Consider the following 26,950-nt stretch of genomic DNA (forward strand, 5'->3'; position numbering starts at 1 on the left):
ATAAGCAAGAAGAAACGTAAAATTTAAACTTCAAATGGCTCCTTTTCAACAATAAGTTAGACAAATGTTCTTCACTCTCAATGGGGTTCTGGCCCTTGATGATATAAAACATCCGATGAAGTTTCAAAAGGATAGAACTTTATATGTAAACAAACAAGAAATGTGTTTGTCGGAAACACTATGTCCCCTTCTGCGCCGCTTTGATTTTTTTGTTGACGTTTGACCTTGAAGAATGACCTGGACCTTGACCTTTCATCACTCAAAATGTGCAGCTCCATGAAATACACATGCATGCCAAATATGAAGTTGCTAACTTCAATATTGCAAAAGTTATGGCAAAATGTTAAAGATTTACATTTTTTCTCAAATTCAAGGGGTGATAATTCTGCACTTATAACTCCGATATTGCTCATTTTCAATAGGGTTCGAGTCCTCATTCAGATAAAGACACTGTGCAAGTTGGGAAATGATTGGATGAAAACTGTGGACTTTATTGTGTAAACAAGCCTTATTTCACAATTTTCTCCAATTCAAGGGGAGATAATTCTGGACTTTTTACTCTGATGTAACCCATTTTCAATAGGGTTCGAGTTCTCATTAATCTAAAGACACTGAACAAGTTTGAAAAGAATCGGATGAAAACTGTGGACTTTATTGCGTAAACAAGTCTTATTTCACAATTTTCTAAAATTCAAGGGGAGATAATTCTAGAGTTTTTACTCTGAGGTAACCCATTTTAAATAGGGTTCGAGTCCTCATTAATATAAAGACACTGAACAAGTTTGAAAAGAATCGGATGAAAACTGTGGACTTAATTGTGTAAACAAGCCTTATTTCACAATTTTCTCAAATTCAAGGGGAGATAATTCAGGTTTTTTTACTCTGATGTAACCCATTTTCAATAGGGTTCGAGTCCTCATTAATATAAAGACACTGAACAAGTTTGAAAAGAATCGGATGAAAACTGTGGACTTAATCGCATAAACAAGAAAAAGTCTAACGCACGCACACACGCACGGACGGACGACGGAAACCACGCCATGACATAAGCTCTTCAGGCCTTCAGCCAGTAGAGCTAAAAAATTGGGTAGTTTAAAATCAATTTCCACCAGAAATAAATTAATAATTGAAAATTATTGACATGCTTTTTCGAAGGGAAATCAAATATAAATTTGAATAAACAGAAACAAATATATTGAAAAAAAAAGATATTGAATAATACTTGTATGTCACAAGCAAGATAGAAACGCTATCTGCCATAAATTTACCCTGTTTTTAAGACAGTACATTATACATTCAAATTAACAGTTTTGAAAGAAAACTTAAGCAATTTGATTTTTGGGGGGGAAATTAAATACAATACTAATATTTTTCGTTTAAATTTTTTTAACATGTCCCTACACAAAAAGCCCATAAGCATGAATGCAATCCCTAAAAATAAACACTTAATGACCTATCTTGAAATTGTCACAATAGTGATGAAACATTCCCTTCAACCCCACATTTCCAAATATGTAGCAAGCTAGTACCATACAGAAACTATACTTTCTTACAATAGTGACAGACAATACTCCAGATACCGTGTTATCAAACATGACACATTGATGATAAGATGCCGTGTTTTCTAGTTTGTAGCAAGTAGATAGAAATAAAATTGATGGGTCGTGGCAATGGTTTTTACCACAGGCACATGCTTATACAATACTTTGTAAAGGACCACTATGAAATATTATATACCCAATAGTACAATGCCATGTAGTAAATCAAAGCGCTGTAGGCACTGAATTTGTTCGCTGTTTTATAATCTTAGACGCAACTCAGTTTTCAAAATTATGTTATAGCTTTTTAAATCGCAAGTTTGAAATGACCACAACCCATTCAAATTTTTAAAGAGTGTGTCTTAAAGCACAGGTCGAGATGTAAGGGTTTTTTCAAATCATTGATACAGCTAATCAGTGTGCACAGGCTAATCTTATTTGACATGCATCCGTTTCCCTTAAAGCAGCCCATATGTACAGATTTCAATGATAAACACTAGACTGGCCAACGTTGTCTTACAAGCTGTTAAATACGCACTATGTAGTGTAACAGTGAGAACAGGCATATGGGGTGGTTAGAGAAAATGCTTTAAGCATTTGTCGTCTGCTAAATTTTACAGCAGTTATCCACACAGGCAGTCATTGGTTACGGTTCCTACCATAGCTAAGCCATACTGATTTGCAAAATTGCCTCTGCATTATTTGTGAGCTTTGCTCACAAACATAAATAGTTACTTTGATATTAAGGTTTGTATAATCATATGACCTCAAGGCTGTATTCAATTTTCTTGAGGAACACAATCAATCGCACATTAAACCTCTGGGCCTCGTGCTTGACGAATCCCCCCCCCCCCTCCAAAAAAAATAAAAAATTAACAAGGGTTGTTTGTAAAACATGCATGCCCCCTATATGGGCTGTCAGTTGTAGTGTCGGACATTGTGTGAATACGTTTTTTGGCACTGTTTTTTTTTTTGGAGGGGAAATTTTTAGCTGAAAAAAGGGATTAAGTATACTTTTTTCATGGGGGAAGCTGCCGATATTCGGCAGTGAAAAGTGCAAAACGAGGGTCCTGCACCGTGACCTTGACCTAGTGACCTGAAAATCAATAGGGGTCATCTGCAAGTCATTATCAATGTACCTATGAAGTTTAATGATCCTAGGCATAAGCGTTCTTGAGTAATCATCCGGAAACCATTTTACTATTTCGGGTCACCATGACCTTGACCTTTGACCTAGTGACCTGAAAATCTATAGGGGTCATATGCGAGTCATGATCAATGTATCTATGAAGTTTCATGATCCTAGGCATAAGCGTTCTTGAGTTATCATCCGGAAACCATTTTACTATTTCGGGTCACCATGAAATTGACCTTTGACCTAGTGACCTGAAAATCAATAGGGGTCATCTGCGAGTCATGATCAATGTACCTATGAAGTTTCATGATCCTAGGTTTAAGCGTTCTTGAGTTATCATCCGGACACCATTTTACTATTTCGGGTCACCGTGACCTTGACCTTTGACCTAGTGACCTCAAAATCAATAGGGGTCATCTGGGAGTCATGATCAATGTACCTATAAAGTTTCATGATCCTAGGCCTAAGCGTTCTTGAGTTATCATCCGGAAACCATCTGGTGGACAGACCGACATGAGCAAAACCATATACCCCCTCTTCTTCGAAGGGGGGCATAAAAAGCTACATGAACATAGATTTTTATAATGAGCTATTACACCCTGAAACATGGCCAGAATCAACATGTGAAAAATTATTTGGACAATGTTTGTAGAGACCTTTAGTACAATTTTGCAATTATGAGAGAAAAATATGTGCTTTATAATCTATTTGATCCCCATTTTTTACCCCTGGGTCAAGAATTTATGAAACTTAGAAGAGGGTCAATATACAATCTTACATACCAAATATAATGCATCTGGACATTGTATTTTCAAAGATGTATACTTTTTGCAAATAAATTATACAATAGCCATAATAATGTAATAGAAATTATCAATGTAAAAAAGGGACATAACTTTTGTAATTCCTAACATGGGACCATAAATATGGCACATGCACTACCTCATATAATAAGGAACATTGCTTGGAAGTTTGAATGTTGTTAATTGAAAAGTGTGTAGGAGAACTTTTCCAAACAAATTCGCTCCTATAAACATGTAGCAGGGCCCTCAATCTGTCAAATCCACGGCCGAAATTCGGCCGCATTCCCCCCCCCCCTGAAAAGTATACTTTTTCCCCTTTTTGGGGGAAAAATTCCCCCTAAAAAAAAAAAAAAAAAAATTATTTTTATACATAGATGTCTCATGATTACTTTATCTCAATTCTATTTTAATTTAATCTTGTCAAACATACTAAATTATGAAATAAGCAATGAATATAGTGCAAACATGTACAAATTAGAGAGTAAGTTAAAAATCCCCCAAAAAGGGAAACGCCGCGAAAATTCCCCCTGCTATGGGTAGCGACCCGCTTCCCATAAAATGGTTTGAGGGCCCTGTGTAGGCAGACCAATGCAAGTTAGGACAAAAAGAGTATTCCAGTTAATAAATCCACTTTATTTCTTATATAAGGTGCCATTGCTACAAATACACCACTGTGAATCAACATTGTAGCCTATAACAATCAACAGATTGCAAGTACAAACAGCAGTTTTAAGCTCTTAAAACAGCTCAATGGGACCATATGAATTAAGTCTAGTTTCCAATGTCATACCTGCATTTACCCTAGGAAGAGACATTGCACCGTGGTTGACCAACTTGGCACCTGGAAACAGGTTAACTGAGTTAGGAGCCCCATGGTTGTGGACACACGCAGGCCCTGCCATATCTCCAGGTCCAGACACATTCCTCTGCTCAATTGTATGTTTTGTTTCCGAACGCAGCTCTTGACCTGTCTGTCCTGCACAAGTTTAACAAGAAATATCTTAAATAAAATATATTCTGCACATGCTTAATTATAGCGCACATAAGGTTGGTAAATTAAATACAAAAACAAATATTAAAACAGTATAACACATAGACTAGATTAGAGTAGCATACAATTATAATTTATATACCCAAAAACTTATGAGATACATGTACTATATATATACCAGTATATATTTTATCTAAGGTTCTATAAACATGTTTTTAAAACAACAACTTTACATAAACAGTCTACCCTTTATTTAATAAATAATCTATTACAAACTAGAGCTTTGTCACAGAAGTGACGAATACCTCCACATGCCGCATTGACACAGAAGATTTTGCATGTTTTCTTCACAAAAAACAGTGGACGCCATGCTAAATGTTTAAAACGCACTAAGTGACCCCGTGACCGAGTTTTTTACCCAGAATGGCCCATGTTTGAACTTGGCCTAAAGATCATCTAGATAAAACTTCTGACCAAGTTTGGTGAAGCTCTGATGAAAACTACATGAATTAGAGAGCGGACACCATGCTTAATGTTTAAAACGCACTAAGTGAACCCGTGACCTAGTATTTGACCCGGCATGACCCATATTCAAACTTGACCTAGACATCATCTCGATAAAACTTCTGACTAAGTTTGGCGAAGATCGGATGAAAACAACTTGATTTAGAAAGCGGACACTTAATACGGACCAACCGACCGCCAGACCGACAGAAAGACAAGCTCACTAATATACCCCCCTAAACTTCGTTTGTGGAGGTATAATTAAAAAAATGCATGATTGCAATTCTATCACAATATTATAATACACCTACTGAGTCCTATAGCTGCGTAGAACAAAATAAAAACACAATAACACTGTTATAACTAAAACAGTTCAGTTCTATGAAAAGAATGTGATAACGAAATATTAAAACATGAGGGCCATGGGCCATTAGAGGCTCACCAAAGACCAGAAGGAACTAAACTATTCTGAGAATGAGCGATTCAGGAGAATATAAGTGCTCTATTAAATACAAATATTTAATTTCATTTTTTATAACAGAGCATTAAGGGTTTAAGGGCTAGCCAAAACCTTACACTTACCCCAGAAAAAACAAGAAACCGTCGGAGACAGGTGATACTCCCCAAAGGTTTTTTGGTCACAATATTGCACTATATATTCAGATAAAAGGAAATGTCTTGAGGGCACAGTAGATGGGGGGACAATAATTTTTTTTATAGAAAATTTCAAATTTCAAAGGGCCATAACTCTGTGAAAAATCATCTGACCAGAACCTGCTGATAATATGCACATCTACTCTTGGTGGTGAAGCTTCCAATAAAGTTTCATTGAATTCCGGTCATTAGTTGCTAAGAAATAGCCCATACAAGAATTGCACTATATGTACAGTTAAAGGAAAATTTCAAAGGGCCATAAGTCTGTGAAAAATCATCCGACCAGAACCTGCTGATAATATGCACATCTCCTCTTGGTCCTGAAGCTTCCCATAAAGTTTCATTGAATTCCGGTCATTAGTTGCCATACATGCCATAATTTTTGAGGTCCAAAGCGGGACATTCCATAAAAAATTGTCGGGACATTTGACCAAAAAGCGGGACACCTAAAACGATTTATCATTCCACCTTTACTGTAGTCAGTATAGTACTAACAAACACTCTTGATACTTTTATTCAAGACATAAAACATCTGATATGAAGCATGGAATCTAAAACTTAACAATAACAGTTTTATAAAATAATACAATAGCAAACAACGAAGATACTATTCAACGAAGATAATATTCATCTTTTTAGAGTACAAAATCTAGAACATTACAACAACAATACTCATTATATTAATTTCAATGGCAAACATTAACGCAGGGGAGGCTATCCAGTACACTGAAAGTACCGGTTACAGTAAACTATCTACCGAACAGTTACATCAGTTACACACGGAATGCGCGGCCGTACACATTTCCGAGGTAGGTTTTTGGTGGAAGCAAACCGTCTTTGTGTTAATTTTAACTGTCAACAACGCCTCAACCGTTTTTACACCAACAAAAACAAAAGGACAAAAGAAGTCTATGGATGCTTTACTCGAATTATTTTTCTTTAATGTTAATAATCATATTTTGTTTTCTTCTTATATACACATATTAAACTGAATTGTCAATTGTCAGGCGCTGTATTGGGGTAGTGTCAAACTGTCATGAATAACAACACGTTGTTTTTATTACACTAACACAAGACAAGATGGGTACCACTTTTACTGTTTGTTGCGATGTTTTTTAAGCATGTATCCATGCGCAGTTTGTTACTTGTCAATTGTCGCGGCTTAATTGGAGTAGGGTCAAACTGTCATACATAGCACCTCGTGGTTTTTAGCTTAATTGGAGTAGGGTCAAACTGTCATGCATAGCACCTCGTTGTTTTTATTACAATTACACCCAATTACACTAGACAGGATGGGTATCACTTATTGGACTGTTTGTTGCGATTTTGGTATATTGCACATTCGGATTATCCCGCTATTTATGAACTAAACATTGAATGTAAAAGACGCATTAATGACGTAGAGTTAATTTTACAAAACAATTGTTTTGTTAACCGTTTCAAACAAATACAAAAATAAACACATTTTCAACATTTATTTCATTATAATACAACTATCGATAGCAATAAGCGACCACTATTTTGAAGACCACCATGGTGATAATGCCTGATGAAATAATAATTAGCCGATAAATCGCTGATAAGGTGTCATAAACAACACTGGTACACACGATAAGTAGAATCGGATTGTTAATTGGGGGCAATAAAGGGATTAGCGGGGGTAAGTGTAAGCGAAACAGAGCTTGAATAGCGAATTTTATTGGGAACCTATAGACCTTACATCGTTTTTTAGGAATGTCGGGACAAATCGTTTCATATCGGGACGGCGGGACAAAGGGCCCAAAAGCGGGACTGTCCCGCCGAGATCGGGACGTATGGCATGTATGTTAGTTGCTGAGAAATAGCCCGGACAAGAATTGCACTATATGTACAGTTAATGGAAAATTTCAAAGGGCCATAACTCTGTGAAAAATCATCATACCAGAACCCACTAATAATATGCACATCTCCTCTTGGTAGTGAAGCTTCCCATAAAGTTTCATTGAATTCCAGTCATTAGTTGCTGAGAAATAGCCCGGACAAGAATTGCACTATATGTACAGTTAATGGAAAATTTCAAAGGGCCATAACTCTGTGAAAAATCATCCGACCAGAACCCGCTGATAATATGCTCATCTCCTTTTGATTGTGAAGCTTCACATAAAGTTTCATTGAATTCCGGTCATTAGTTGCTGAGAAATAGCCCGGACAAAAATTGTGCACAGACGGACAGACGGACGGACAGACAGACAGACCCACGGACAGATGAAGCGGCGACTATATGCTCCCCAAAAATAAATTTTGGGGGAGCATAATAAAACTACAAGCAAATTCGTTGAATTGATATCCCCCGCCAATATGCCTCTGGATACAAAATTGTTATATCTGACACAAAAAAAATTTTTTTTAAGATACAAAGGGCCATAACCCTGTTATTAACAGATGGTGTACAATACCATTTGGCGTGCATCATCCTCTTACCTATAATTTTATATATACTCATACCAAGTTTGAATGAAATCCGCTGAAGCACTTCCAAGATATGGCTCCGGACACAAAAGTGCCGGATGGACGGACGGAAAGACAGACGGACGGAAAGACGGATGGATGGAAAGACAGAAGGACTGAAGGACAACGCCAAAACAATATCCCTCCGCCTATGGCAGAGGATAACAAGAGTGGGGTCAATTTTGAGCCCAGGGCCATGATTTGAATAAACTTAACAGAGTACCATCATATGTCCAACACGAAATATTAAGCCCTAACCATTGCTGTTTTAGAGAATACAATTAGGGGTATTGTCATTATTTACCACATATTTAAGTTTATATATGATGTGACCCCTGGGCATGATTAGTTTTGACCTCAGGCAAATGATTTGAGCAAATTTTGAAGAGGAACTATGTTAAGTTTCACACCAATGATCAAACTCCTGACCTTTTTAGTTTCAGAGATGATTTTTTAATGTTTATCAATATTTATATTTCCTAAACCTGCATAAAATAATTTGATCAGTGGGGCATAGAAAGTTTTGACACCAGGAGTATGACTTAAACAGATTTAGCAGAGGATCAATATATGACATATTATGATGCTATTAAACAAACCTCTGGAGCACCATACATTGATACATGCAAAATACAAAACCTCTCGATTTTGGCGTTTGATAGAAGATTCTTTCAGGTTTTACTATATACAAATAAAAAAAGTAACATCTAGGCAGTGCTCCATCTAGGATTTGAAAAAGGCAGGGCAGGGAATATTTTGTCAAAAGGGCACTTTCGAACTTGCAGTATTTTGTTTCAAGTGCTCTTTCGAGTGATGGTAGTATCCGGAATGCTCCCTGTTGCATATAAATTTTTATATTATTAAATGTTAGAATATATTATCTCTATTATTAATAAACCATGGAAATAAAATGTCCATAGTGAGGAATTAATTAATAACAATTTAATATGAGATTTATAAATTAAAATATAATGTCTATAAAAAAAATATATTTAGAAAAGGAAGGGCGGGGCCTCGGAAGGGCATGGCGGGGCTTCTGAGGGGCAGGGGGGCTCCCGTCCATTTCGGCCTAGATGGAGTACTGCCTAAGGCGAAGCCAAATTTTACCAAAAGGGGATTATTTGAACAAACTTTGTAGAGGACCACAATACAACTAGAAGCCAATTATTAAATCCCTCTCCCTTGCGGTTTTATAGAAGATGTTTTAAATAATGTATTATACCAGTCAATATAAGTCATGTGTCCATTTGGGGATGGGGCCGTTTTTGACCCCAGGGACATGATTTGAACATACTCAAGAAGACCCAACAGACACTGTTACCAGCATTTTTTGTCTTTCTTTATAAAGTACCCGTAAAAGGTACTTTCTCAATTCAGAAAAAAGTATATAATCCTGGATTGGCATAAAAAATTCACCAAAAGAAAGGAAAGTTGCATCAATTTCTTTCATAAATAGCATTATTGCAAGTGAACAAATAAAATGAGCACTGGAACTAAATATTTTATCAAAAAGGCATATAAAATTATCTTTAGATGCATTTGTGGAATTAAGTACCAAACACTCAACAAAAGCACAACCTTGCGGGTGCAGACCCATCATCTATTTTCTTTTTAAAGGTGAAGGGACTCTCAATTTCAATCACAAAGGAGGGAGGGTGGAGTGAAGAGGGGTGTAGTGTGTGGGGGGGTGGACATTTATTACATTATCTTCCAAAAATGAGGAAAAAAAAATGCAAAAAAAAAATATATAAAAATTCGGGGGGGGGGGGGGGATTCATGGGTGCGAAAAAAATTTGGGGGGGGGTGGGGTGGGGGGGGTGGGTATGGTGTGAGGGTGTGGTGGTCATTTCTGAGATGATCTTAAAAAAAAATTAGGGGGGGATTCGGGGGGGATTCGGGGGGGAGGGGGGGCGGGGGCACGGGGGATGGTTTGGGTGGAGTCTATTGTGGTATGTCAGGTAAGAGTAGTTTTGTCAAAGTATCAATCAAATCTAATCATAAATAAAGAAGTTATGGCAATTTTAGCAAAATTTAATAATTTGACCTTGAGAGTCAAGGTCATTCAAAGGTCAAGGTAAAATTCAACTTGCCAGGTACAGTAACCTCATGATAGCATGAAAGTATTTGAAGTTTGAAAGCAATAGCCTTGATACTTTAGAAGTAAAGTGGATCGAAACACAAAATTTAACCATATATTGAAAGTTTCTAAGTCAAAAAAGGGCCATAATTCCGTAAAAATGACAACCAGAGTTATGCAACTTGTCCTTTTACTGTACCCTTATGATAGTTTGCGAGTGTTCCAAGTATGAAAGCAATATCTATGATACTTTAGGGGTAAAGTGGGCCAAAACACAAAACTTAACCAAATTTTCGGAGTCCGGTTAAGTTTTGCGTTTAGGTCCACTTTTCTCAGAAAGTATCAATGCTATTGCATTCAAACTTGGTACACTTACTTACTATCATGAGGGGACTGGGCAGGCAAAGTTACTGCCGAAAGAGTTATTGTTCATGTTCACTGCACTCTTCCTATTATATTTCTAGTTTCAAGTAAATCATTTTAGTAGAATTAGAGTTATGCTCCGGACAAAAATATACTTTAATATTAAATAAAGGGAGATAATCCAAAAACTAAGGGAGATAATCCAAAAACTAAGGTAGCTAGAGTTATGGTTCTTAGTCACTGCACTTCTCCTACTTGCCATCTGTTTATATTTCAAGTTTCAAGTAAATCCCTTCACTAGATTTAGAGTTATGCTCCTAACAAAAATTAACTTTGAAATTAAATAAAGGGAGATAATTAAACCATTAAGGTATATAGAGTTATGGTTCTTAGTCACTGCACTCTCCCACTTGCCATCTGTTTATATTTCAAGTTTCAAGTAAATCCCTTCAGTACATTTAGAGTTATGCTCCGGACAAAAAATTACTTTGAAATTAAATAAAGGGAGATAATTCAAAAACTAAGGTAGATAGAGTTATGGTTCTTAGTCACTACACTTAGTACATTTAGAGTTATGCTCCAGACAAAAATTTACTTTGAAATTATATAAAGGGATATGATTCAAAAACTAAGGTAGATAAGAGTTATGATTCTTGGTCACTGCACTTCTCCAAGTTGCCATCTGTTTATATTCTAAGTTTAAAGAAAAATTATTGAATAGATATGATCTGAACAAAGTTTCGGACGGAAGGACGGACGCACAGAAGGGACCAATTACTATATCCCCTCCGAATTTTTTATCGGCGTGGATAAAAAGTTAACAGATGCACACACTGACGAAAGCAGACAACAAGGTATCCTTAAAGCCACTTATGAGCACCATGTGTATGCTAGTAATTACATAACATCGGAGTGCTTGGACAAAATCTGGGTCCTCACATATTTCAGCCTGACCTCATGAGCAAAATGACTTCATACATGTATGATTTAAAGATGCCAATATCAGGATTGTATGTGCTTTATTTCCCCAATCATATTGTTCTCAATTTGAAAAAAAAAACACGCTAAAAGACTTCAGGGACATAAAGGAACTTAATCTATAATAATCTTTGAGAGGATTTTTTAAGAAACATTGTGAAAGATGGTAAACCGAGGATACCTGGGAAGTTTTGTGGCAATAAGGAATGAGAAGTTTATGAGCTTGAAGGACAATGGCAACAACAAATTGCAATAATAATTAAAGGCTTATAAATCACCATGATTTTTTGTAATATAAAACCCCTATCAATTTCACACTACAAAGTGGAATAATTTAAGCATAGCATAGCAAATACATTATCATAATTCAGGCGAAGTCAATATTATTTAAAAAATCAAATTTTTTACGATGCTAAAACAGCAAAGTATCAACCTTTTTGAATTGAACACAATGAGTTCTTTTCTAGCATCTAGCAAAAAGATTCTGTTTATTATTTAGCAACTCTTTATACTGCAGCAATAGCTGAAGCAAATTTACTGCCCTATACAAAATTTGCACTAAATTTGAGTTTTAACATCTCAAAAATTAGACTAACCATTATCATTCTCTTCTGCTTTGTTCCCGGTCAATGGAGTAACTTGGCCAGGCCTTGGCTTATCCTTGCTTTTCTTCTTCTTGGTATTCTGCTTTGGCATCTTGTTTAATAGGCTGTCAAGGTGGTTGATAAGGACTGGTCTCACATTCCTTAAGTAAAACAAGGTCTATAAACAAGGTGCAGGATCATGCGACTTTGTGGGGTTCACAATTATTACATGAAGGCGATGTGACTTCTCCTTTTCATCATTTACTTTGTGCCAGTTATTGACTGATTAAAAAATCTATTTGATGTAGAGCATAGGACACAGGAGGATTCTCAGCCATAAGTTGCCCCATTTACAGGTCATGCAAAGTTGAACATTCAAAATTAAGAACAGTCTGGAGCTATAACACTTCTTGAAATTGTTATTAGATGATGCCTTGATAAATTGCCTTGTGCTGGCTACCAATAACTATGCTTCAGCAATGTTAAATGGCCCATTAAAATAATACTAAGGAATGATCAAATGGGAAGATGAAACCTATCACTGGCATTAAATATGGGGCTCATTTACAGGTCAGATTTGGAATCTCTGCTGTAAAATGAGATTTTAAATGAATTTTAAATTTAAAACTAAATATTTGAACCAAAATATGAATTTGATTTAATGTTGAATTGCTTAAAATTAACAAGGAAGTAAAAAGATTCTGAACATTACTGGCTTGTTACAATTGAAGTTTATTTGATACACCTGTTCAGGAAATAAATAATTTAAAGTACCATCATAATCAACAATCAATAAAATAAGAAAAATGTTTGTTTTATACACTTAACATCATTACATGTCTTATTGTATAAAACAAGTGAAGAGTTGATTGCAAGCTGAACAGTAACCACTGATCCGTTAAATTGCTGCAAAATATACGTAAAACTAAGATCTATGACGCAAATGTACCATTTCTCCCAAAGATGTTACCAATTCTCCCTATTTAGGTTTTAGGGAGAAGTGACTTCTCCCTAAATTTTGAGCCTAGCTAGACCCCTGCACTGGTATGTGGTGCTTTTCTTCAAATAACTTTTTGAAACAATTTTTGTTAAGAATTTAAACAAGTGCATAAAAGACAGTATGCCTATGATGATGTGAAATCAGGCTTGGCGAAATTGGAAAAACTATGCCGGTCATCCGGACAGGCATTTCAGGAAATGTGCCGGTCCGGAGAAAATTTAGCCGGACCGAAAAAAACAACAACACAACTATGTACATTAACATAAACCCTTTATTTTAGCTCAAAAAAACAACTGCCAGTGCTTTATCGTAATAAGATAACAGTTTTTCGATGTTCATCAATTCGTCTTGATAGTCTGTACAATCTTCTTCAATTTCCATATCTCCTTCAGTGGCACACAGTTTAGCAATCTCCTTGTCGAATAAAATTGCAGTTAAATGGACACTAACTTGTACAATGTAAAATGATGACATTTCTGGAGACCTATGACGAGTGCATGTTATAAAGACATGATAATAGAACATTGTTTATATTTTTATAAACAACCCTTTAAAGCCATGCTTTATAAAGAAATTCATATTTTAATGTCCTTATCTACTTGAAAAATATGTCAAAGCTATCAAGATCTTTTTTGTTAGAATGCAGTTGCCGATTTTGCGACTGAGTTTGAAGTAGGTGTTGTGTAACCAGTTGGATCTGCTAATTGTACGTAACAAACTTATTGCTAACATCAAAACAATGAGTGATTTCATTTTCATGATGTAGTAAGGGGTTTGCTCTTTGAATTTCCAACTTTGATAAAAATATGATTTGTTTGCATTCATTTCACATTTTGCCGGTCGCCAGGACCGACACTCTTGTTAAACCTGCCGGACCAAATGGAAATCTGCCGGCCAGGACAGGCGGACCGGCAATTTCGCCAAGCCTGGAAATACATCAGAATTACTTTATTTAATATGCCTTGGTTTTTGGCCAAATTTTTGTAAGAAACACATTGATGTTCACGGTAATGCTGCACACAACGTAAAATTTTGGCACTGATTTTGATGCATTAATGATTTATTCTTAAATCTTATGACAAACTGTCTTTTATGCACTAAAGATTTTTGCAAATGTATGTCAATAACTTGAAATATTTGCAAAAATAAAGTTATAAACAGTTGTTTTACATTCTGTCCAGCCCGTGCGTAAACCCCTGTGAGCCTGGTTGATCCTGCACCCTGTATAAGCCCAGAGTGAATATGGAGCTAAAATGGGCAATTCATCCAGTGAATTTATGATCATATAAAAAATACACATGTTTCAAAAAACTTATGTATAAAATTCTAACACACCTAGTATAGAATTATTTATTGTTTCATAGATTATACTCAGATATATGTTGCTGCAAATTATAATGAAATCACCACTAAATGAATGCTTTTTTTTCATGTTCAATTTACAATATCATAAGCGCTTGAAATTTTCCATGCTTTCAAATTGGTTTTGTATCTTTTGTCAACAGGCCATCTACCTGTTGATTACTTTATTACGAAGAGTACAAAAGGGACATAAACCTTATACAACATATAATTGACTGGCTACCGGTTACATGCCAATATAACATATATCTATCAACATCCCTCTTTCTTTAAAAACAATATTATTAAGATCCATTAACAATATCAATTCAAATGATCAAGACAATGGTTTTAACTCTAAAAATAGTCTTAACTTATAAAACTAAGCTCACTTAACAATAGTAATCACTCTTAGAACAGTCTAAACATATAAACTTTTACAAACTTGACTAGAATTAAAAATGTTCAAACAGTTTGACTATTTTACTAACTTGACTAGAATTAAACATGTTCAAACAGTTTGTCATTTCTTGACATTTTAAAACTCTGATCAAATTATCAAGCTGGTAGCTAAAATCTCTTTTCTTAAATCTAATCTTCAGTCTAAGACATATGAAAACTATTCATTGATTTCACACAAAACCCTCAAGACACTGGGGTCTTTGAATGTTTCCGCGGGGCCTTAGGTTGTATCTGCTCGGGCCGGATTCCGAAGCTGCTGTTGGTTCTGATTCAGAGGCTGCTGTCGTGTTGCCTGCTGAAGATGTTGCAGTCATACGAGTAGTTTCATGCGTCTTTGGGGCGCTTTGATTACGAGTTTCAGATTTCATATCGCCATAACGAGGCCGAGATTGCTTGCGAATCTGCACTTCGACTTTTGTTGGATGGATATGAACACAATTTCTGGCATACAGCCCACTTTCTTCACTACGCACAATATATCGATCACCATTGATATTTTCAACTATGCCTTTCTGCCAGGGCTTTTTGCTCTGCTTATGGAAATACACTGATTGACCGATTTTTACTTTTGGTTGATCGTGCGCTTTTTGATCGAACCATTTTTTCACTGATTTCTTACGATTCACTCGCGATTCACAACTTGGCTCTGCTTTCACGCCCGAAGGTACCATGGTGTGTAGCTTTCGATTCATCATCATCTCAGCTGGACTCCTCTTGGTGTCGGCACGAGGGGTGTTTCGTTGCTCTAGGATCGCCTCCATCGGGTCCGTACGCGACTCGTGGCACTTGATGATCAGTGTCTTCATGGCTTTCACAGCACTCTCAGCTTTACCATTTGATGCTGAGTGGTGGGGTGACATGATGTGATGCTTTATACCCCACTTCTGTGTAAAGTTACGGAATTCTGTGGACATATACTGGGGTCCACCGTCGGTTATCAGTTCTCTGGGAATTCCGAATCTAGCAAAGTGTTTCTTCATTTTGTCAATCACTTGCTGAGTGGTTGCCGCTGTCAGAAAATCCACTTCGATGAAGCTTGAGTGGTAGTCTACGACGACGAGATATAATCTGTTCTGTATTTGGAACAAGTCCGATCCGACCTTGTCCCAAGGTCGTAGTCCATCACTATGTTGTTTCAACTTTTCCTGTTGAGTGGGAGGTTTTCTGTCCTCACACTGTACACATTTTTTCGTGGTCTCTTTCAGTTCTGCTCTCAAACCCGGCCAGAAGATCGTTCCGCGGGCTCTTCTGTCCATACTATCATAACCTAGATGCGCTTTGTGCAGTCTTTGCAGCATTTCTTTTCTCGGGCTTTTTTGAATAACTATTGCTTCACCTTTGAAGATCACTCCATCTTGCACACTAAGAGTATCTCTGAGAGGGTGATATTGTCCGAGTTCAGCACTAATGTCACTTTTTTTCGGCCATCCAGTGATTATCAAGTGCTGAAGCTCTTGCATTGACGAATCTTCTTCTGTAAACTGGAACTCGATGTCATACCTCAGGAGTTTCATAATTATATCTTGTAGTCGTTTTGGCGCTTGTCCCAAAGGCTTTTTCAAAATAGTCTCTAATGGTTTATGATGGTTCTGCACTACTACTTTGATTCCAAAGGTGTATTGGTCAAATCGCGTCAGTCCATATAGAATTTCTAGTGCTTCTTTTTTGATTTGCGCCCATTTTTGCTCAGCGGGGGTTAGAGCACGCGAGGCGAATTCCACAGGATGTCCATCCTGCAGAAGACATGCACCCAGTCCGTGTTGCGATGAGTCCACTTGCAGCACGACTACTTTTTCAGGATCAAAGTATGCCAAAACTGGGGCGCTCGTGATTTGCGCTTTCACTTTTTCTAAGCTTTCGTCACACTCATTTGTCCATTCCCACTTGGCATCTTAACGCGTTTGTTGACGAATGGGCTCCATGGTCGACGCAAGATCAGGTAGAAATTTGCTCATGTATTGCACTAGTCTGCAGAGTTGTCGAACCTCTGTGACATTTTTCGGCTTCGGAATGTTTTGAATGGCTTTCACTTTGTTCTCATCGGGCAAAACACCTTTGTCTGTTATTCTGTGTCCATGAAAGATCACTTCTTTTCCGACCTTTGTCTTTTCTTCATTCAGAATAATGTTCTGTTCTGAGCATCGTTTTGCAAGTGATATCAGTTTGCGGTCATTGTCCGACTTTGCTGATTGTTCTGTTTCACCGCAGCCAACAATGATGATATCATCTGCGATTACAAAAATGCCTTCGAGACCGTTCAAAGCTTTGTTTAGCTTTCTCGCAAAGATCTCACTTGATACACATAGCCCAAATGGTAATCTTGACCATCGGAATCGTCCAAAAGGGGTTATCATCGTTGTGAGCTTGCTCGACTCTTCATCTAATCGCACATGCCAGAATGCTTCTTTGACATCCATTTTGGTGAACAACTTTGCCTGGTTGAGATTTGGCAAGACATCATCAAATGTGGTAAGTCTGTACCGCTCTCTTTTCAGCACTTTGTTTAGAGGTTGGGGGTCTAAGCTGATACGCAGGCTCCCTGAAGATTTTCGTATCACGGCCATCTGGTTCACCCATTCAGTAGGCTCTTCGACTGTAACAAGAATATCTCTTTTTACAAGCTTGTCAAGTTCTTGTTTCACTTGGCCTTGGATGGCGATTGGTATCTTTCGTGCTGGCAAAACAACTGGTTTCGCATCTTCTTCTACGTAGAGCTTAGCTTCACCTAGATCACCAAGATCTTTTTCAACTTTCCCCACAAAGGCATCTGTGTTAATGTTTATCATGTTCATTTCTTGCACCGTTTTCAACCCTAACAGGTTCTGGAAGTCGTTAAGGAAAACGATGATTCTGACATCATAAATATTGTCAGTTTTTGGATTTTTTTACAGGAAGTGTCACTTCATAAAGTGGTTTCATCGTCGTTTTGTTCCACATTCTTAGTGTAGACGCGTTACCTTTGACCTGTGATTTTCTCACAAATTTCTGGTTAATTGTGTTGATCTCAGCACCTGTGTCGACTTGAAATTTCACATTACAGTCATTTACTACCATTGTAGCTATTACTCGGTTTCTAGAGTCAAATTGTGCTAACCAGAATTCATCACTTTCATGTTCAGCATTTTCATCTTGGACCATGTGAACATAAGTTCTGCATTTAGCTTGGAAATGATTCATGTGTCCGCATTAGGAACATTTCTTGCCCCATGCAGGGCATTCTTCTTTTTTAGGCGCATGGAGTTTACTGCAGTAATCACACAGCTGTGATTGCGGCTTTGGTTGGTAGCTTGTTTTGTTTCGCACAGTGTTCTTTTTTGGTCTGGCTGTACTTTGCTGTACTTTGTTTACATCTTTGTCTCTTATTTCCTGGACATGTTTCAATGATTGTTCATATGCTCGACATAATTTGACCGCTTTGTTTAAATCAAGCTCGTCTTCTCTTAATAATAGTTCTTGTAATTTACCTGATGTGGTAAATACTATCTTATCACGGTTCATTCTGTCAGTGTCCTTGAAGTTGCAGGTTGAGTCTCGTTTTCTTAACTCTTGTTAAGAAATTGTCAAATGGCTCTTGGACAGGCGTTGACCAGAATCTGTGCGATTCAAGAACTTCATTTTTGCGGGGGTTACAATAGATTTCTATCATTTGTAGGACCTTGATGGGATGGTTTTTGTGATCCGGGTCTTCCCACGTTGCCTGATCATATATGTCAAGGATATTTGGTCCCGCACAGTGCAGAAGTATTGCGACACGCACCTTAGCGTCCTTTTTGTCAGATCGGGTTGCAGTCGTGTAGACTTCAAATTCCCGCTTCCACTTCTTGAAGTTCTCCGTCACATTGCGGTCGGTGACGTTCAGCAAACTAGGCAGTCTGAATGACGATTCTGCCATCTTTCTTCTTGCGTTGATCAATATTCGATCGAAGGTCGGAATAAAAGTGTCTATTTTTCTGTTTTCTGGCGAGAAAATTCCCACTACGCTGCTACCATGTTGATTACTTTATTTTTACGAAGAGTACAAAAGGGACATAAAACTTAAACAACATATAATAGACTGGCTACCGGTTACATTCGGTTACATGCCAATATAACATATATCTAGTCATAGTCAGTAATTGACTGTAGGAAGTATCGAGTAGAAGTAGAAGTAGAAATTTCTTTCTAAATAAATAGTTGATCACATAAATATACATACTACAGTGATTGTTTTCTTAAAATCTTAATCAAATAATTATGTCATTTTGGCAATACAGGATTATAATTCCATTTTAAAGCTATAAATTGCATTGTCACCTTTTATAACACACCAACCTATTGACACTTGTAGGCTTTATATATAAAGAAGTGAAATCAACTAGTAGGCTATTGGCCAACTAGGGGCCTAGGGCGTGGGCCCCAAAAGTTTCACTGTCTATGGGCCTTTATGGTGCTTAATTCTGCACTAGTTATACTTGTTTAACACTGAGAAATTCATTAATTGTTTATTAACTTTTTAATTATCATGATATATTTTCATGACCAAGCTTAGACTGAATAGAGGACAGAGCCTTTATTTAATAAACTCTTTGAAAGGTTTTCATTAAACTTGGCTACAATGGTAAGCTTTCTCAAGGTTAAAATCCCACTTGAAGGTCAATAGTTTAGTATTCAACGTGTTCCTACCTGCTTCATATCTCCTACACCCATAGAAAAGTTAACAAGAGCACCGCATAACGGGTGCCACACTCGGGAGGCGAAAGCTTGTCAAAATTTTTTTTTTTTAGGTCACAGCGACCTTGACCTTTGACCTAGTGAACCAAAAATGGGTGTGGCATGTAGAACTCATCAAGGTGCATCTACATATGAAGTTTCAAAGTTGTAAGTGGAAGCACTCTGATTTTAGAGCCTATGTTTAAGTTTTATATTAGAGGTCACAGTGACCTTGACCTTTGACCTAGTGACCCAAAAATGGGTGTGGCATGTTGAACTCATCAAGGTGCATCTACATATGAAGTTTCAAAGTTGTAGGTGGAAGCACTTTGACTTTAGAGCCTAGGTTAAAGTTTTATATTAGGGTCACAGTGACCTTTACCTTTGACCTAGTGACCCAAAAATGGGTGTGGCGTGTAGAACTCATCAAGGTGCATCTACATATCAAGTTTCAAAGTTGTAGGTTGAAGCACTTTGATTTTAGAGCAAATGTTAAGGTTTTAGCACAACGCCTACGGCGGACAGGGGGACGACGAGCTGGCTATGACAATATCTCGGGTTTCCTCCGAGAATAGCCGAGCTAATTAAATTAAGAAGATGTCTATAAGTCTTGAGTGAATAAGGCTGTCCCAAGTAAGATCAAAACTAAAAGATAAAGAAGTGGATATAGCTGTCTTTTCGACTGCCTCGTTCAAGCCACAATGACCTTTAAGAAAAATACTCTATATATATAAATATAAATTCATAGTATGCAATATACTGAAGTATTTTTCTTAAAGGTCCATGTGGTTCAAACAAGAAAGGCATGTTTAATTGCCAATGGTTGCATGACTACAAAGTTTAGCTCTTTCGGGTACAAACAAAAACAGCTAAAAAACAGCTTCAAATGGTCAACTAGAAAATAGATCTACAGCTTAAGCTTGCTGTTTGGCGGGCATGTTATTCCTGTGCACACTTTTAAATGGACACATACTATTCGTTTTTCGTTCATCTCTCGACTTAAACTTAAAAAGCTACCCTAGTACCTACCAATTAAACAAGCAAAACAGTTTTTACACATTTATAATTGCTCACCTTCGTTTTCTCGTTTTTGTTTTCCTACTTATAAGATAGTCTTGACATTAATATTTATATGCGTGCTTATTCTGTGTATTTATTTCCTTTCCATACAGTATGATGTTCAACTTCAAGTGTTATGTTTTAAATCGAAACTGACCGGAAATTCCAAAACATGTGACACGTCAGTCGTCACGTCCTGTGATTTTTTTAAATGATAAATACTGAGTAGAGCGGGAAAAGACCAATACCACGTGTAAATATTCTTCAACAATACTTTGCACCAAATAAACGTCTATTGATCGTTCTTAACATATGATCATTGATTTATTTACTTAAAATGTTCAACAACTAACCTGCTTGATTCTTTCGCCAAATATAAGTACCCCTGTAGTTTTAAATCGTCGGATTTCCAAAAATAGCTTTAAGTATGACTGGGCATAAGTGTATGCGTTATGAATTCTACACGTTCACTTTTTTCATTTAAGTGATGTTATGGGCATTTTCACTGTCGAATTGTGCTGAAAAGAAATAACAGGTTAAAAGAATTAGTTAAAATGTGGTTACTGACCAATTATACACAACTAATCTTGCTACCAGTTGTTTATAAAAAATATATATATTATTTTCGATATTTTACATGACTCACCCAGTCCTCTAAGCCAAAATGATCCGTAAAACAAAATTGTGTCTTTGTGTCGTTTGAACGAATCTGCATAAAAACTACATTAAGACTCACATCGTTCATCGAATAATTTCTGTCGTCAGTTGTCAAAACGAAAGTACGGTTGCTATTCAAATGGATTATTTTTCTTTTTCCGGGAAATTGTTTTTAAAGTATGTTGATGCTGCAATAACAAATATAAGTGTATATGAAGTGAAAACACCAAAAATAAACAACGTATGCGATAGACACCTATATATACTGTTAGATGCCCATAATATCTCTTTAATTATTCTAACGTTTTAACCCGTTTACCGGGGTAACTAACGAATAAGGATATTCATGACAGTTCTCCGGTTAACACGCAGAGTAAAAGGCCACTGATCGAGGTTTACAGTTCTACAGTTTGTCAACCAGTTCCGGATAATCAGAAGACCGATTAATTTGTATTTAATTGTCCATAATGCCCCAATAAAAACAAAACGATAAGTGTCTAAGGTATACATTAGGTAAAGGAATAAATAAACTAAGTTTTAGCAAGAAAGCTTTTGTAAATAGCTTACAGTGGGGATACATGCAGCAAAAAGTTAACCGGAACTGATTGAATGAGTTATGTTTTGAAATGTGCATATGGATATAGAAGGCTTTATTATTTTCAAATTAACATTTTGCTGATTGAAAACAAATGCCAAGACAATGTTTTGAAATACTAATTCTGTAAGTTGAATGATTTTTAATAATTTTCCGGAGGGTGAACTTTAATTGGCTATTATTGACAAAAACTGCATATAACTTCCGGCAAAACCTGTTATCATACAAAATAAATTGTACTCTTTATTTTCTTCTCGCATTGACATTTAATCCCGAAATAAATTATTGTGGTCAAATGAATTAACTTTTTTTGCCGGGTGATTCAAAATCGATTGACTGACTGTATCAAATACGAAGATCTCCTGAATGTTCAACATTACGCCCATTTTATATAGTTTGTGCCTACTTTCGCTTACCCTATTTTTTTAATCCTGTTCTATTATAAAATGTTCTACTATATATATATATATATATATATATATATATATATATATATATATATATATATATATATATATATATATATATATATATATATATATATATGAAATAGACTATAGTCATCACTATTTATATTGTGAAACAGACTACGGCTCCCGCCAACGTTAACCCTAACCCTGTACCCTGTTTTATAATTATGACACTAGTGTGTATATGACTTATATAAACCTCAACTATAATGAGCATTAACTAATGTTAATAAACACAACACATGCTACTGCTAAGACGTTTAAAATAGAAGTGCGGCATCATAAAACAGGGTACAAGGTTAGGGTTAGTGTTGGTGGGGGCCGTAGTCTGTTTCACAATATAAATAGTGATGGCTATAGTCTATTTCATAGAAGAACATTTCAAAACTTAAAATTACTGACTGTCGATTTCCAGCAATAGTGAATGATGAAATGATACGAGATCGAATTGTGTTCGGTGTGAATGTTCGGTGTGAACAATCAAAAACTTCGAGAGAAGCTTATAAATGAAAGCAAAAACCTGACGCTTGACAAAGCGATACAGATATCTCAAAACTTCGAATACTGCAGACAACAAATGTCGATGATCAACCATAAAGACGTACACCTCATCAGCTCACGTGACAAAGGGCACGCACGTGGCGGAAGAAGAGGTCGAGAACGTGATCGATACCCAGCACAGAGGGGAGTTCACGAAAAAGCCGATCACGATCAACCATCGTATAGGAGAGCACAGCCGACAGCCCCTTATCGTGGAAATGGACGGGATCGACGATGCGAGCGCTGCGGCAACCCGCCGCACAAAGAACGGACATGCCCCGCATGGGGAGAGACATGCAAAAGATGTCACAAGAAAAACCATTGGAAACGAGTTTGTAAATCACAATACGTATCCGATGTCGATAATAGTGACAGTGACAGTGGTAATACACAGGACGACGATTCGTGTGATTTGTGGATACAACCTTACTCCATAGATACGGTAAGTTAACTACAATCGTCCGCCCACTCTTCTGCTCTCAATAAGGCATTCGTAAATGTAAGCATCGGTCCCAATTTGCAGAATATACAATTCAAAATTGATACCGGGTCAAGCGTAAACACAATCTCTCAGAAACATTTCGAATCGCTCAATATCAAAGCCCCTTTAAAAGCCCCTGACACTATACTTACTTCCTACTCAGGCGATAACATACATGTATTTGGCAAAATAAATCTCCAATGCAAATACCGAGCATCAGAGACGCAGGTTACATTTGACATTGTGAATAGCGAACAGCCTCTAATGGGTTTACACACGTCGCTTGATTTAGGTCTGTTGAAATTAACATACAAGGTCAATGAACAAACGGACAGTCATATCACTAAGGAATATGTCATGTCGGAATACGGCGAACTATTTAGAGGTATCGGAACTCGCCCGGGCAAAAGTTAATTGCACATTCGCGAAAATGCGATCCCGGTAGTAACGCCACCAAGACGCATACAGGAAGCCTTAAAATCTCGCCTCAAGTCCGAACTTGAGGAAATGGTCAAAGACGAAATATAAGGCCTGTATAGGAACCGACAGACTGGGTCAATCCAATCGTGGTTGTTGAAAAACCCAATGGCAAATTGCGGATCTGCCTAGATCCAAAACAGCTCAATAACGCGATACGACGTCCGCATTATGCAACGTCTACACTTGAAGACGTTGTCGCAAAATTGTCAGGCGCAACGCGTTTTAGCTTACTTGATTTAACACACGCATACTGGAGTGTGGAACTAGACGAGGAATCGTCGTACCTTACCAAATTTGCAACACCGTTTGGAAGATACCGCTACTTGCGCCTTCCGTAACGGAATTTCTGCTTATAGCGACATATTTTGTCAAAAGTTAACGAAAAATGTGGGAATACCAGGTATTCACCCGCTCGTTGACGACATTCTAATCTCGGGTCGCACCCCCAAGGAACATGATCAAAATTTGACACAGGTATTGATACGAGCACGCGAACGCAGTATCAAATTCAACCCGCTAAAATTCACCATCGGGGTAAAGTCAGTACCATTCTTTGATCACGTGGTTACTGACACCGGATTACAAGCCGACCCGAAGAAAATTGAGGTAATCTCAAAATTTCCGACCCCAGACAGCCGCGAAAAGGTCGAAACCTTGCTAGGATTTGTTAATTACATGGCAAAATTTGCGCCAAACTTAGCCGAGGTCACCGCTCCCATAAGGAGCCTCTTTAAGAAAGAGGTAGAGTTCCTGTGGGACGCCCTTAAAGACATCACCCAGTCGCCAGTTCTAGGTTATTATGACCCTAACAAACCCCTGATACTGGAAACAGACGCGAGCAAATATGGGTTAGGTTACTGTCTTATGCAAGACGAGAGACCAATTGCAATTGCGTTTGCCAGCAAATCATTAACGGACACGGAAATTGGTTACGCAGTCATTGAAAAAGAACTTCTCGCGATTCTTTTTGGGTTGAAACGATTTCATCAAATCACGTACGGTAGAGAAGTAATCGTTCACTTCGATCACAAGCGAATTTCTTCAATAATGAATAAACCACTGACTGCTGCAACGCCGCGACTATCAAGAATACTTCTTGCAATGTCCAAATACCAGGTCAATATACAACACGTACCCGGCAAAAAAATCCCTGTTAGTGAGTGCTTGTCAAATCACGCGTTGCCAGACACATGCCCCAAAATAATTGAACGTCTTGATAGTCACGTGCACACGGTATATCAACAAATTCCCGTCACAGATCGAAGACTCCAAATAATACGTACCGAAATAACGAAAGAACCGCAAATTACAAAATTAAAACGGACTATAACCGATGGCTGGCCGGAATCTGCGAGAAAATGCGATCGAAACATAGCGGAATATTTCAATCACCGCGACGAATTAAGCCCAGAGGATTGTCTGATATTCAGAGGTCACACATTGGTTATCCCAAAGTCTCTGCGAAATGAACTTATAGAAAAAGTTCATTCGTCACACTTGGGAATTACGAAAACACTGAAACTCGCCAAAGATTCGTTGTTTTGGCCTGGCATGTCTAAGCAAATAACTTATTACGTCACTAATTGCCCGACTTGCCTTACTCACAAAGATGCAAATGCCGCAGAACCTCTGATAACTACCGCATTCCCAGACAGACCCTTTCAGCAAATCGCCACTGATCTGTTCCACTTTAACGGACAAGAATACCTGTTAACGGTCGACTACTATAGTAGGTTCTTTGAAATTGACCATTTACCGAACACACGATCACATACAGTGATAACGAAATTGCAAAAACACATGTCAAGAATGTTTATTCCCGATATTCTGATATCGGACAATGGCCATCAATTTCCGTGAGCCGAATTCAAAAAAATTCGCCGATTGTTGGGGATTCGAACACAGAACCTCATAACCAGGTCATCCACAAAGCAATGGTTTGGCCGAAAAGACAGTAGGGACAGTTAAAAATCTGATGCAAAAAGCATTAAATACGAAAACCACAGTACATACAGTGCGGTTACACACCTAGTCAACTAGCACTTGGGCGTCGAACCAAATCAATTGTACCAATCACAAACAAAGCACTGTAACCTGCAGCAATCAATGACAAACAGTTACGCACACGAATGCAAAAATATAAGGCACAACAAAAGTCAAACTTCGACAAAACATCGCGAACATTAGCGCCATTATCAGTTAATGACAGCGTTCGTATTAAGTTTGGAAAAATCTGGAAAATTGGAAAGGTCGAAAGTTCACAGTGACCGCTCGTACATAGTACAAACGGCAGATGGTGGCACGTATCGCAGAAACAGGTCAGTGTTGCATAAAACGCATAAAACGCGCGAAAATACCAGGATATTGAGCCATTCGACGCCTTAGTTTTACAGCCTGATGAACACCCTCATAATACCCCCAAGTGGAAGTGTCAATCCCAGATCCCCGAAATAACCCAATCATAAACCCAGATACAGGATATAGACCACGGGCTGGACGATTAGTGATTGGCAACCGTAAATATGCAGGAAATGAATGGGCGAAATAGAAGAATCAAATTCTAACAAAAGAAATTCATCTAAATTCATAGTTTGATTATAAACGAACATTTATGATTGGTCAATATTTCGTTGAAAACTCTTGATTTATTTTCAACGTTTTGATATTACCATACCATATGTATTATACAAACATGTAATGTATTATAACAACGTACATAATCATATTTTGGTTTTGCTTTTTAGAAAAAGAGGGAGATGTTCTATTATGAAATGTTCTACTATGAAATAGACTAGCCATCACTATTTATATTGTGAAACAGACTTCGGCTCCGGCAACGTTAACCCTAACCCTATACCTTGTTTTATGATGCCGCACTTCTATATTAAACGTCTTAGCAGTAGCACGTGTTGTGTTTATTAACATTAGTTAATGCTCATTAGAGTTGACGTTTATATAAGGCATATACACACTAGTGTCATAATTATAAAACAAATCCTCCAGCCGATGTGCGTTGTGTGCTCTCATGATAGTTATGCAACCGTCATGCAAGAAATTGATAT

At 37.3% G+C, this 26,950-nt stretch overlaps 3 protein-coding genes across 3 annotated transcripts in view; 1 reads left to right on the top strand and 2 right to left on the bottom strand.

Annotated features, from left to right (window-relative positions):
• Positions 1-20,843, bottom strand: part of LOC127881022 (uncharacterized) — a 41,613-nt gene extending 20,770 nt beyond the window's left edge. The window contains exons 1-3 of the mRNA XM_052428600.1: positions 20,681-20,843; positions 12,127-12,275; positions 4,267-4,452 (exon numbers count right to left, since the gene is read on the bottom strand). Coding sequence (XP_052284560.1) covers positions 4,267-4,452; positions 12,127-12,226 — 286 coding nt within the window. The 5' untranslated portion in view covers positions 12,227-12,275; positions 20,681-20,843. The remainder of the gene's footprint in view (positions 1-4,266; positions 4,453-12,126; positions 12,276-20,680) is intronic.
• On the bottom strand, positions 15,088-16,173 carry LOC127831176 (uncharacterized). Its single transcript, XM_052356170.1, has one exon. It carries the CDS (start codon positions 16,171-16,173, stop codon positions 15,088-15,090), a length of 1,086 nt encoding a protein of 361 aa, XP_052212130.1.
• A 2,019-nt stretch (positions 20,844-22,862) lies between the features above and the next one.
• Positions 22,863-26,723, top strand: LOC127881048 (uncharacterized). Its single transcript, XM_052428648.1, has 2 exons — positions 22,863-23,369; positions 26,633-26,723. Exons 1-2 carry the CDS (start codon positions 22,965-22,967, stop codon positions 26,681-26,683), a joined length of 456 nt encoding a protein of 151 aa, XP_052284608.1. The 5' UTR covers positions 22,863-22,964; the 3' UTR covers positions 26,684-26,723.
• Positions 26,724-26,950: the final 227 nt, after the last annotated feature.

Source organism: Dreissena polymorpha, chromosome 5, assembly GCF_020536995.1.
Source record: "Dreissena polymorpha isolate Duluth1 chromosome 5, UMN_Dpol_1.0, whole genome shotgun sequence".
Taxonomy (NCBI): Eukaryota; Metazoa; Mollusca; class Bivalvia; order Myida; family Dreissenidae; genus Dreissena; species Dreissena polymorpha.